The following is a 13730-nucleotide window of genomic DNA, read 5'->3' on the forward strand; positions in this document are numbered from 1 at the left end:
GACATTAACATCTCATAAGGCATCCATGAACATTGATCATACAAGATTCATCCATAACATACACACATAGATACATGTTATTCTCAATTAACATCATAATTAAATTAAACAAATGTCCATCAAACCTACTCTATCATATAGAAAATCTTATTAGCTTCTTAACGCTTCGAATGACGCATAAAACGGAGTTACGGATCAAAAGTTATGGTCTTTACAAAATCTGCTCAAAATTGAACCCCTAGGTCGACGCAAACATCTCTCAGGTCGACGCAAACTCCTTTAGGTCGACGTAAACTGAAGGAAAATAGATTTTTGACTTTCTTGGTTGTTTAGGTCGATGCAGCTTCTGCATAGGTCGACCCAGGCTGCATGAAAACTCAGATTTCACCATTTTTCTTCCCTAATTCCCTCATACAACACCCATTAACCCATACACAATCCATACATCAATTGAAAGCAAATTTAGCACACATATAATGTTCCTAGACATGTTTCTAACCATGGATCATTCATACAACACATTAAACATGAACAAACCACAAAATCCAATTGATTTCACATAAATATTAGGGTTCATACATTTTCATGGAATTTCAAAGATTGAAGAGGATCACACAAACACATACATTACCCAATCATATAAACTATAAGAATTTGGATTCAAACCCTTAGCTCTAACTCTTAATCCACCCTCTTCAAGAATCTACAAATCCCTTCTCCTTCTCTTCTATGTTCCTCTTCTCTTCTTTCTATCTTTTTCCTCTTTTCTTTCTAATTAGGTTATGACACAAAATTCTCTCCTAATTCTCATTATTTCATTGGGCTTAACCCACCCAATAATCTTTCTCACTCAACTAAGCTCATTTAACTAATTTCTAATAGAATTCTACCATTTATTAATTTGCTAAATAACATATTACCACACAATCAAATAATTATCACTCAAACAATAATTAAATAAACACACAAACAATACCAATTATCAAATAATTCTAATTAAATAAAATCTCATAAAAATAGGGTGTTACGACTTGAGCCTTTCACATACACTACATGCTCTAATGTGTATTTGTTAAGTCTTAGCTTGGGGAGAAAGCTATCGATTCTCTTGCTCCATGCCCGATGTACTTTTTTCAATCCATATAGTTTTTTTTCAACCTATACACCATTTCTTTTTGACCTTTGATTTTAGAGCCAGATACAACCACATACATGTTATACATGTTGATGTTCAAACTCTCATTCTTCATCAAACGCAGAATCTAGTTTTGCGGAACAAAAAATCGATAAATACAATTTATTATCAAATAATACGCCTTTCATCTTAATCTTCCATAAATGGTAATTAGAACCATTCAACAATACCATCTTCATCTTTGTATTTGACTCCATCATTTAAAAAAGTAAAATAGCCCTTAACCAAGAGTTGTGATGCCACTATGATTGAAAATTAATATACAATAACAAACCAATATGCAGCGGATACAAACGGGGATGAGTTTCTAACCTCTTTTCTCTCTTTTGAATCTTTATTTTTTTCTCTATCTCTCTTAACCCTAAATTGACACTCTCCACTTAAATAAGTGAGACAAATGGACTATTGATATTTGAGTTTTTCTCCACATAAAAAGGGAACCCAAATCCAACAAACATAAGGGACCAAAAAAGATATTTTGCCAAAATATAACTATTGTAATGAGTCATTCATTATCTTATATGAAATTATGAAATCTTTGCCAGAAAACCATAAATATTTTCCAGAAAAATCAAATATTTTTTCCTTTGTGTGAGACATATAAAATGGTGCGCGAGGCATACTTTGGACAGGCAAAAATATATATTTTTTGGTACATTCTTTCACCTCGTACATCTTCTCATATGCGAGGCATGCATTACAGAATTGGAGTTTCTCTCTTTTCTTTATAATCAATGTCATTTCTCATCGTCATAACGTCCATATTAGCTTAGGTTCAAGGTAAACACTTGATAAATCATGCGTTTGGATAGCATGCCCATGGTGTTGTCTTGTTAGGACAATTTGAGATGATCTACATGATTTCTTTGCACCAAAGTTAAATCTCTAAATTCCTGTAAAAATCCAAAATAGCTGGTGATAAAAACTATTAAATTGACAGCAAAAAATTAAGTAAATACATTAACTTAATGGTGTGTCGACAATAATCATTAAAGGCCTTGGAAACTTTAATTTCCCAACTAATTGTCATTGCCAACCATTTGTCTGTTAGGACCGGGGTTGTTACAATTGTACTATGTGCACAGATCTTTATTTCTCATTCCTTATATTGATCTTTATCTTTGTATCTGTTATACTAAAATAATTTATATGACGTGAGCTTTAAGAACATTATTTGTGGTGACACAACATATGAGATCTTTGTCATTAGAGCACAAGTGATCAGTTATTCATCTAGGTAAAGATGATCAAATTTGACATGTATGTTAGTCTTGGTACAAGTGTTTAACTTTGTTGAATTAGGTAGAAATAATCTTTGCTCTATCTAAGTAAATTGTCATTTCTTTTATCTAGATGCAAATGATCTTTTAGCCTTGAAGTATTGTGGTCAAACAAGTTGACTCTAGACTCTAGTACAAATGATGATATCTCTGTATACATCATGGTTCAATTTTCTATAAATTATAGGGTATCATCAAACTAGATTGAAATTTGTTATATACATGAAAACAGACACGTTTGAGTTTCAATGGTTCTTAATTATATTATTATCATCAAAACTCTGAAATTAGAGATTAATCATTTTCCAATTATATTTGATTTAACAATCTCCTATTTTCGATGATGACAAACATATATAATTTTAAGAACAACTTTCCAAATAAATACTTAGATGGTGAAGTTTGTAACTCCCCTTGAAAATAAACCAAGTTAAAATTAACCAAATGATCATCTTGTTGGAGAAATGACCATTACCTTGAAAGAAGTGGTGTGTTTACTCAATTTGTTTATTAGAGACCGATTATTAAATCATTTCATGAATCATCTGTTTAAGGCATTAGACATGTTGGTCAAGGTTGTCAGAATCGAGTTTTTACCTTGACTCGTTTTATTAAGGTAAAATCGAAACGTAAAATCATAGAGTTTACCTCATAATAAAGTAATATTAAACAATAGTTTCACAAGTTCAAAAAAATAAATATTTTCACCTTCATCTTCAACTTAATCAAAAGTTTAATCCTTCTACAACATCATCTTCATTAGAACATTCATTCATATTCAACTTGATTAAATTCATCTCCAAATGTTGAAGATTCGTTAATATTATAACCAAGATGTGAATGTGAATAAAATTGAAAATCCATAGAGAAAAATTTATGGGCCAAAATATAAAATGTGATTTATAAATTTTGACAAAAAAAAAAGTAAAATTAGGTCAAAGAGTAAAATCCAACGATTTTACATGATTTTACACGATTTCACCGATTTCAGAAAGATTTAAATCACTTAAAATCGTTTTGGAATACGATTTTACCTAAAAGGGTTTTTACATGCGATTTAACACGAAATGCTGACCTAGAAACGTGAAATCTATAGAGTTTAGGTTTTAAATCGAGATTTTAACAACCTTGTTGTTGGTTAAAGAGTTATGAGTTGATCTTAATGTCATACTAGATTTAAATGGCAGTAGATTTTGTACTTTCGTCACTTGAATTCCTATATTGCTTGTCACGATGATGACGATTTTAGAGAGCATCATAGACTTTATGTCATCATGATACTATTTTTTTTCTAAATAAGAGTATAACATATAATAATGTTGTGGAGCTGAAATATTTCAAAAATGTAGTTAATATTTATGAGTTCTACCAATTATTGTATTATTTATACATAAAATTTGCATTTACACATACATGAAGTTTGTGTCCATCTCGAGGCGATGTGGCATCTGATCATAGAGTATTTCCTGCTTGCTAGTGCAAGCTCCAATCTAATTTACAAATGAAAATTGATTTACATGCTCCGAAAGGCAGTGGATCTATATATTTTTCTTTTTCAGAGGCAATGGATCTATATGTTAATTATTTATATGGTTTTAGGAGATTGGCCATAGTGATTTGTATTGTATATTACTTTTGATTTTGATGAATCAATGATTAGCAGCAGGGAATAGATTATTAGGAAGGGTGGCAATATATTTGGGTTATTATCCGCGTGTTTAGTATTATATTAATCGTTTAATCTTTAAGATTGTAGGCTTAATTAATTTGTAGTGTACAACTTGGTTATTGCATAAGTCTCTTTAGATTATTTTTTATGGTTTTATATTGTTGAGTGAATACGTCTCTTTAGATTAAGTATCAATTTATAAGCAACATAATGCAATTTTTGTCATTACTTGTATTTGATTGAGAGGATTAGACTCAATCTAGATAGGACATTATTTTCAGAGGATTAAGTAAAATATTTCAATAGCAACTTGGAGAAGAATAAGGCTATTTTGCAAAAGAAAATTAAATAATCAGTCTAAATATTTCATGCTCTTGATAGTATTTCTGACTTAAAAGAATTCGAACCTATTATATTTTACATTGCTTGGCAACTGAAGAATCAACATGAGAAAAGAGGTCATCCTTTAGGCACCTTTTGACTAAATGAATGCCACAGCTTCAATCTAAAGATTATGAAATTACACTTCCCAAAAAATACTATAACCAATTACTAGATAAATAAAAAATTGAACATCTAGTATCATGGAGATAATAAGAAATCTGGAAACATTGTCATGAAATCCATGACTGCAGCAGATCTTTTGAACTATTCCCTATATACAATTTCAATTTCTACAAAAAAATCAACTTTAATTACCTAAGAATTGGATCAAAATTCTGATCCTAACCACCGAAGTTTCTCCATTCCAAGAAACTCAGGTTATATCATGATCTTGATGCCCCCATGTTTCACTGAATACATTCAAATTCTCCTTCAGATACAAGTTGTTTCATAGGTACAGTTAACAAGTTACAATCCTTCACATAAGCATATTCAAATCTGATAGGTCATCCATTGGAATTTCGAGGCCCATAATACAACCATCTTCTTGCAAACCATCGTCATCAAAGTTCAACCAAGAGCCAAGATCTTGCGGCCCACCAAATTCGTCTATTGAATCTAAATCATGTAGCGGCAAAATGCCCAAGTCAGAGGATTCCTTTACTTGAGAAGAGTTATTGTTACCAGATATTGCTGCCACATCTTTGCTACCATTGTTGCTTGCATTAGCCACCACAGATAGACTAGAATCATAAATCGGTAAATGTCCACCAGAAGTACTCTTTTGCTTGGGCTTAACTTTTGGTTTGTTCTCATTTTGACTACTGTCCAATGACATATAACCAGCTCGGGAATTGGAATTTTTTCTGGTCTGATCCCGGATCTGATTTCTATCCCTCTCACTTCTCTTTCCCTTCACTCCACCATGAACAGCACCATCAAGATTTGATGTTCTTGAAGAACCATTGACCAGCATTGCCCTCTTCTTCTCCTTGATCGTCACAGACCCATTCATGGATGACACTTGCTCTGACGAGTGGATCGAACCATGAAAAGACACAACAAAAGTTAAAAAAGAAAAAGAATATAAATAAATAATCACCTAACACCTATAAATATCTTAAGCATTGGCAAATATAAATACCTAATTTTCTGGCTTTAATTTGATACAAAGCTTTGTTACATGTATTACTGGTTGCGCCAGAGACAATGCAATCTGTAGGTTGTGCACCATTCTCACATGAACGAGGGGAAAACAAAATATTTTGCAGAGAAGGCTCACTAAAGCAGCTAACGCCGGCTTCTTCATAACTTCTACATCTTCCAAGAGTGCGTTTCAGAAAAGCTAGAGCAACTTGTTTTGAAACCTTCTGAACAGCACTTTTTGAATTTCTGCTTCCACGGCATGCCTGCCAAAATTTGTAGAAAATACATGGTTACAACGTATGAACTGCCTATTTTATTCTTCAAAAGCAACAACAACCAAAGCCTATTCCCAGTAGGTGAGGTATGTATGACTTAATATGAGAGAAAGAACTTTGGTACAACGTTTAGAGTTGTGTGACTAAAAGGTAATGAATTCATATTGTGAATTCAACCTCTTGCAATTACAAGCAAGGTAAAGCTGTCTAGAACAGACCTACAATGGATCTGATCCTTCCTTAGACCTTGCTAGGACAAAAGGAGTTTTATAATACCATGCTGCCTTTTCTAAAAAAAAAAAGTGGGAAAGGGAAAGCTTATTACCAATCTCTTTCTGTAAGCCATTTCAGTAAGTTGGTCAAATGCAGCTTGCTCAATACTCCTGCACAGTGAGGACATTAATCTTAATAAGAATCAATAATATCTTCAGCACAAACTCAAGAGATAGGAAGTCATGTGACTCATGAATGCATGACAAAAAATGAAGAAATTAGGTGTTAGGAACCTGGAAATTAGATTGACTAGAAAGAACACTTTCATTAAGAAAATAGGAAAGAATAGGAGAGAAAACTCTCCTCCGAGTGTTTCCCCTTTTACAGCAGAGTCATTGCTCTATTCACAAAATATTAACAAATCTGAACGATTCTACACATAACTAATTGATTAAATAACTCCTCCTTATCTCATATCCTAACAAACTAACTCCCCCAAATCATATAATGTTAATAACACCTCCTGTACTTTATCCTCACAAATTCCTTATCCTATATATCGAAACATTAGGACATATGATCTATAGCATAAAATAAATAGAAGATCACTAAGAGGGGATCAGCTACAAAACATGGAAAGAGTGATTAGAACATACCGTTTTTCCATGTCCCTCCCTTTTAGAATAGCTTTATCAATTGGGTCCAAGTTGCTCTTCTTCTTTCCATTCTATTAGCCAATAAAAATAAGGGGTAATGATATAAGAACGGACCAAATTGGACGCAAACTAGATAAGCGTGGTTAATTTATCAAAAACAATTTTTGCAGTGCAAACCTGTTCATATAGAGCTTTCTCAAGTTTCACAATGTCTTGAATTATAGCTTCATCTTCCTCAGCTAAATCAGGCTGCACCAAGCAAAGCAAGTATAAGAAGTATAGTTATATATCCAGTAAGCTTCAAGTAACTATGACATTTGTAATTCTATAGACAAAATAAAACTTTACCAATATTTCTGGATATATTCCAATGCTCTGCAGCTCAAGCAGCAGCTTGTCATCCAGAGACATCAGCTGATACTCACAATCAGAAGAAGGAAAACTAGGATTACTTAATTCAGGCTGAAGCTGATCCAGATCATTAGAACATATTTCACTGGTGTGAGTAATATCAGAGAGGGAAAATTCTTCATCTCCCTGCCAAACTCCTGTACTTTGTAATGAACTGGGTGTGTTCGGGTACCTAAATGTGTTGGATGTGGTACTCTTATTACAAGATAGTCTGTCCAACATGCAATTCTTCTGAATTTGAAAATCCACCTGTGATTCAACTTCAGATTCCGTTCTATCCCTGTCTTTGGGTTCAAAATCAACTTGATTACAAGAACCGCAGTGAGAATCGTCGCTCGCACACTGTCTAGATATATTCTTTGCTTCCCTTTGGTGGTATGATTCTTCATTTTCATCTTCTTCAATTAGAGCACAAAGAAGTCTCTGGAATAATGGGGTAACCTTGTCCATTCTTTCCATGTCATTTCTCCCACCTACAGCCTCAAACTTGGTTGATTCTTCATGACAGTGGCTTCTCCTTTTATCCTCTGAACCTTGAGTAGTTTTCTTATTAATAACAACACCCTGAGAAAATAAAAATTTGCTAGTTACTGATATTTCTCATATTTAATCTGTACCATTTCTCATTTATATTTCAGACAAAGGAATTTGATGGCAATTGTGAAGATCTAAATATTAAAACATGGAGAACTGATCAGAAGTTTTACATTGTTGATAATGAGGATGAAAGACTTAGGCTAAGTTATGTATAATGCTAAAAAATTACCAGCATATCATGATCAATGGCAAACATATGGGATAAACTTTTTTCCAAATCGTCAGCAATATTGAGCTGATACAGCAACCAAAAATCGGTACATCAGAAAATATTCATTGAGAATCAAACAGTAGCTTCATATTTCTAGAAAAGCATGTTGTGTCCAAGACCCAGTTGCTACCTGTTGTTTCACAAAAGATGCGTCATCCAAGCTGATGGAAGCAAAAATATACTCCATTTTACTCCAAAATGGACCTGAAGCAAGACCTAAATGAAAAAAAAGCAGCAAACTATTCAGACATAAAACTGAATAGAAAAAAGAGAAACATAATGGAGATATATAAGAAATATCGAAAAGAGGTAGAATGGTTCAAGGTACACACTGCTGGCATTAGAAGCAGCATTAGCAGCTTTATACAACTCTTCGCGATCATCATCAGATTCACCTAGACAGACATAATTCAATATGCAGCTTGTGAGAACATGGCTAAAAGAAAATATAGAATATAATATCAACAGACTATATATTAATATGTAAACAAAAAATGTATCAGAAATGAAGAAATATCAATTTACTGAAAGAACATTGAGTTATATGTATTACATAGAATTATAAAAATATAACTATTGAAAAACATCTGATATGCTAGCCACTAAATGCCTGAATGACTCAGTATTATGACATGTTAACTTACGAAAATATTCCAGTTGGAAAATACTTAACACACTAATACCACTGTCATTGGGTCATTGGATGCTAAATTCCTCAACAACTTAACATATGTGATGTGGAGGAATTTAGCAGCATATGCCATAAAAGAAATTTCCAAAAGGAAGGGGGCATAGTTTTGAAAACTTGTCACTACCTCCAAAATCAGAAGAACCAATGTTCAGTTGCTTCCCTACACGAGTCAAAACTTTGCGTTCTTTCTGCTTTTTTGAAGGAGGGCGCCCATATTTGCTGCATTAACAACCAGGTCTGATATATGATTACACTTGTAGAAAAAAGAAGGAGAAAGGAGAAATTATATCTACAAATAAAATCAACATACGTTTTATTCTTATCAATAGACTTCTTGTCCTGTACTGGCTTCAGTATAGGTACATTCTCAGGCTTCTCCCTCCCCAATGGAAGGCCCTCCCTTATTGCTGATAAATTCCTTCCAATTCTCCCTAGTCTCTGCACACCATCTCCTGGTTCATCTATTGGTATTTTATTCTTCCTTGTTTGCAACATAGGAGCTCCCTCCCTATCTGCAGCCATAGCAAAGTCACTACCATTCACTCCTTTCTCTTTTATTTTGTTTTCCCCTCCACCAGATTCTTCACTTTCAGATAAACCAAAGGGAGACGAAATATCATCAGGTGACCTTTTATATTTTGGTGTACTGTTGTCTATACTGCTAGCCAGTTTGAACCCATTATTGCCAACAGAAGAAGCTTTAACATTGAAATCAGAAGTTAGACAGCCTTCAGATGAGACCTGAACTTCAAGGTTGCGTGAGGCAGGAGAAACTACTTTCACTCTTCGAGTGCGTGAATTTTTAGGTGGTCTCTGTCCACCCCACTGGGTCATTGGATGTATAGAAGAACCTACAGATATTGAAAGCTTTTAATTAGTTTCCATTATAATCACCAAGACTTAATTAGAAAGCTGATACCAACCTGGAAAACTTCCAGCTGGAGACTGAATGTTAGACAACTCTAGCGCACTAACTGAACCCGTTCTTGGTGCCCGAGATACCTTGTTTTTAATTGCTGAGTTAGGGCTGCTTGCTAGGTCCTCTTGAATATTTGCTCTAATTATAGAAAGATTGACAATTAATAAACTTAATAACTATCAATGTAAATATGAACAGACTAAAAGCTTGTTGGGTCAATCTCATTATAGGAACCTTAAAAATTTGACTGGTTAAGACTAGGTTGGAGTAATAAATGAAAACCATGGCATGACAAGATATGTTAAAACCTGTTGTTTCCTTTTCCTACAACTCTTTGGTCAGCTATGCGGTCCCTGTGAGGAGAAACCCCTTGCTCTCCTGTAAGCATCACACGTACACCTGTATTATTAGGCTCTGAAGAACCCTCAGACTTGGTGATTCCACTAGATTCAGGAAGTGACTTCAATCTGCATCGCAAAAAGAATATTAATTAAAAAGATTTAGTTTTCTTTTTCTGTTCTTCATAAATAAAAAATCATGTCAGATCAGACTATGGACAATGATGTGACTACTTAATATTTGACATGCTTCCTAAGTGAAGTAAATAAACACAACATTCATAGAAGAGAATAAACAACAGGCAGAACTGAGTATGAGAAAAAGAAACAGGCAATATAATACAGAGGAACTTATGTGAGTTTATCTAATCCTGATTACAACAGGTTAGTTAATTTCATAATATAAGCAAACAACGTACATGTAATTCAAGCCTAAAACAACAATATTTTCCAGCTGGGCCTACCCTCTAGCAGTAAAGCAAATTCAGCATCATTAATATTGATTTATTACTTGTTATACACATGGAGAGGCATACAATCATTCATATGATATTATCTATGACTATCAAGCTCTCTATTGGAAGCCCTCCTGCAATCCATTTATATGATTATTTCACTCCAGTCCAGACAAACTGTTTATCTACAACTACACTTGAAAACATCTAGCAATCTAAAAGAAAGACCCATAAAATTACCTGAAACCCTGAGCATCACTAAATCGCAACTTCAAATCAGTATTTCCCTTTGGAAGAGCAGCTCGTTTTACATCCCTTTCACCGGTTATAACTCTGTTACCTACTGTTCCGACAGACCTCTTCCTCTTTATTTTTTGATCTAATCCCTCGCCACCAGCAAGTAATCTGCGAGTTTTCTCTTCATTTCGAATAGAGCCCCCGCCAAGTGTCTGAATCAGATTTCCATTCTCCGTGAGTATCGGCTGTCTTCCAATAGAAGCAGGCCTATTGTCCTCCTGGGAGCACGACAGATGAACAAGGTCATGAAGAATGAATGAAAATGGACATGAAGAGGTTATTATGAATAAATAAGTGTAAAACTTTATGTTTAAAGACTTTAGAGGAAAACATAGTATCAAAATTATGTCCGGTCCTAAATCTGACATTAGTATTCTAAATGCCTACATGGAAACACAGATGATAAATTGCTCAAATTATTTCATACTGAAATGTGTAAACTAGGCTTAAAAAGCTTGAAATCTTTCTTTTGATAAGAAAAAAATGGCCTCAGATGTGTTGAATCATTATGCATATAATGCAGTCCTGTTGGGCTCTTACAAAAAATTAAAACTCCATATTGTTAAAAGGGCTTTAACAATATTCTGGACAAAACTCTAATAAAGCAACTTAAGATATAGCATCTTGGATAATGCAGACTAAGAATAAAACCATAGTAACAAACAGCATAAGAGATACCCGTGTGTCTGCCACTAACGTACGAGTGCGCTTGTTCAGCATTGAGTTTGAGGTCTTGACTTCTCTCTGAGTCATATTATCATCCGAGATTTTGTGAATCTGGCTACCCATCCTTGTTAAGTTTACTCCACTTCCCCTTTCACTTGATAAATCACTCCTTTCCCGCTTCTTTGAGTTTAAGGCCTCCCTATACCTATCCAATTTAGATATAGATTCCCTAAACATTTTTGATCTATCCCTGATCAACATATTACAGACTTCTATTAGGACATTAAAATGAATATACTGTATCATAAAATAACAGGTTAATTATACAAATCTGGATCAAATCATTTTACACTAGACAGACACATAATCGCAAGTATTTGACTAACCTCAAGGGTGTATGTAATTTAAAAAAAGGCCCAGCCCTCTAAAATAAACTACAATAAAATTGGCCCTTAAGAAAAATACGGGCAGTAGTATAAGAAACAAAAAAAAATCATTTTATTTCCACAAAACTGCCACTTAAGCTTGCATTTACCGTAATCAATATTGTAAACACTTGATCCTCATATTAAAAATACTATACCTACTGTAAGATTTAGATCCTATGATACATTTCACAGTTAATCTAACCATCCTAAACTTGGTCGCCATTCAGCATTTCAAACAGAATTCATCAGATCTAAAGAATACGTTAGAGGAAACTATACTAGGATAAAAATTATACCTAGCCTTTCTGGAGCCATCTTGAACACTTTCTTTTAAGTTCTTTAACTCCCCCGAAGCTCCTGGGCCCATTAATTTAGCATGTGGAACTCCAAATTCTTCCGAACTGTTTCCAGCCGAAACACCCAGAACCCTCTTTAGCTCTCCTGTATACTTTTTATTTCCTACAGTAATCAAATCCAGCGGCAAACACTGCGGCAATGGCGGCATATCCGATGAAGTTATCCCACTCGTGCTGCTGCTGTTTAAATTACTCCCAGAACTCAACATTAAGTCAAATTGAGTCAACCGAATTCCTGCCAACGATTTGATAAAACAGACCATAGGTAAACACTCTTTGAAGAATTAAAACAGAATAGACTCATAGAAGGTAAAGTACTGAACCTAATGGTAGTAAAGAGAGAAATTCACTAACTAGCAGAATCAACATTCAACAAACACTTACAATGATAGGTTTGAAATCTTATTACATTATCAACTAAGCTTGTTATTAGGAACGGTAACGCGTAACGCAATGCAATGCAATGACATGGATAATTAGCGAAGAAGATGAATTGGGGAACAAGTGAAGGAAAACCCTAGGTAAGAGTGTAGGGATTTGGGGAGTGAAGTTGAATTGAATTGAGAGGAATAATGGTTGATAATTGAAGAGAATGAAGTGAAGAAGAGAATTTACCTGGATTTTCTGGGATTGAAGAAAGTCAAGGGTAGATCAAAATTGGAGGTTCGGAGAAGGGAAATGGAATATTAATAGCGAAGACGGAGAACGAAAATAACGCGGGACTGTAGGATTAGGATATAGATCCTCTTTTTCGTTTGACCGGATGGATTGGGAAAGTTATTTTTTCAGAAATGTCAGTAAGAATTTAGAGCATAAAGTAAAAGAAAAAAATTGTTCATCACTTTAATTGATAGTTTGTGCAAAGACAACATATACAATTGTGTCCCATTTTGAATTTTCGATATTTCATCTATTTAGTTTTGAGAAATGAAACTAGTAAGATACCCGTGTTTCCGCACGGGTAAATTTATTTAGGGTCATGCTAACATGGATCCTTAGGGCACATGTTAAGGATAATATAATTAGAAAAAGTTAAATGTAATTAAATGCAATAAAGTCATATTTAAAGTTTCGATACATTGAATGCACACGTTTCAAGAAAATAATTCTATAAATATTTCATTATCTTGTGCCTTTGGGGCACATGTTAGCTTTTCCCATTTATTTAATATTGTATAAAATTTAATTAGATATGTATAAATTAAAAAAGAGTGGTTTAATTATAAATAAAAAATGATAGTATAAATTCAATTATATTAAATAATCATATAAAAAAATACTATAAGATGGAGATAATAAAAATGAAATATTAACTCTCAATTAGTTGTAATTGTTGATTAAAATAAAATAGCTACTATGTTAATAATGACCCGTGAAACAGGGGCGGAGCCAAGGCCCAGCCAGCTCGGGCAAGCGCCCGGGCTCAACCCCTATTTTCTTTGTACTCCCCCCAATTTAATAGTCGATTTTTAGACAAAATCAAGGGCAAAATTATAGGAAAAATTAGTAAAAATAGAGTATGAAAATTAAAACAGATAAATAA

The 13730-nt window shown here is 33.8% G+C and overlaps 1 protein-coding gene across 2 annotated transcripts; it reads right to left on the bottom strand.

Annotated features, from left to right (window-relative positions):
• Nucleotides 1-4527: 4527 nt before the first annotated feature.
• On the bottom strand, nucleotides 4528-12972 carry LOC131601831 (uncharacterized). 2 transcript variants are annotated; one of them, XM_058873727.1, is made up of 17 exons: nucleotides 12803-12972; nucleotides 12128-12422; nucleotides 11416-11653; nucleotides 10681-10955; nucleotides 9956-10114; nucleotides 9652-9785; nucleotides 9039-9579; nucleotides 8853-8947; nucleotides 8370-8432; nucleotides 8168-8253; nucleotides 7996-8061; nucleotides 7167-7793; nucleotides 6996-7067; nucleotides 6819-6889; nucleotides 6275-6332; nucleotides 5673-5937; nucleotides 4528-5557 (listed from the first exon to the last, which is right to left on the bottom strand). In XM_058873727.1, the coding sequence occupies exons 2-17, from the start codon at nucleotides 12394-12396 to the stop codon at nucleotides 5007-5009; spliced, it is 3570 nt and encodes a 1189-aa protein (XP_058729710.1). In that variant the 5' UTR covers nucleotides 12397-12422; nucleotides 12803-12972; the 3' UTR covers nucleotides 4528-5006. The 2 variants fall into 2 exon arrangements, with proteins under 2 accessions (XP_058729710.1, XP_058729711.1); XM_058873728.1 differs by lacking the exon at nucleotides 12803-12972 and adding an exon at nucleotides 12572-12785.
• Between the last annotated feature and the right edge of the window lie 758 nt (nucleotides 12973-13730).

Source organism: Vicia villosa, linkage group LG5 (genome assembly GCF_029867415.1).
Source record: "Vicia villosa cultivar HV-30 ecotype Madison, WI linkage group LG5, Vvil1.0, whole genome shotgun sequence".
NCBI classification, from domain to species: Eukaryota; Viridiplantae; Streptophyta; class Magnoliopsida; order Fabales; family Fabaceae; genus Vicia; species Vicia villosa.

Coding starts and splice junctions, on each gene's coding strand:
- LOC131601831 (XM_058873727.1), bottom strand. CDS start 12,396: ATGTTGAGTTCTGGGAGTAATTTAAACAGCAGCAGCACGAGTGGGATA. Junction 11,654..12,127: donor GATGGCTCCAGAAAGGCTAG/GTATAATTTTTA, acceptor TATGTTGATCAG/GGATAGATCAAAAATGTTTA. Junction 8,948..9,038: donor TCTATTGATAAGAATAAAAC/GTATGTTGATTT, acceptor TTGTTAATGCAG/CAAATATGGGCGCCCTCCTT.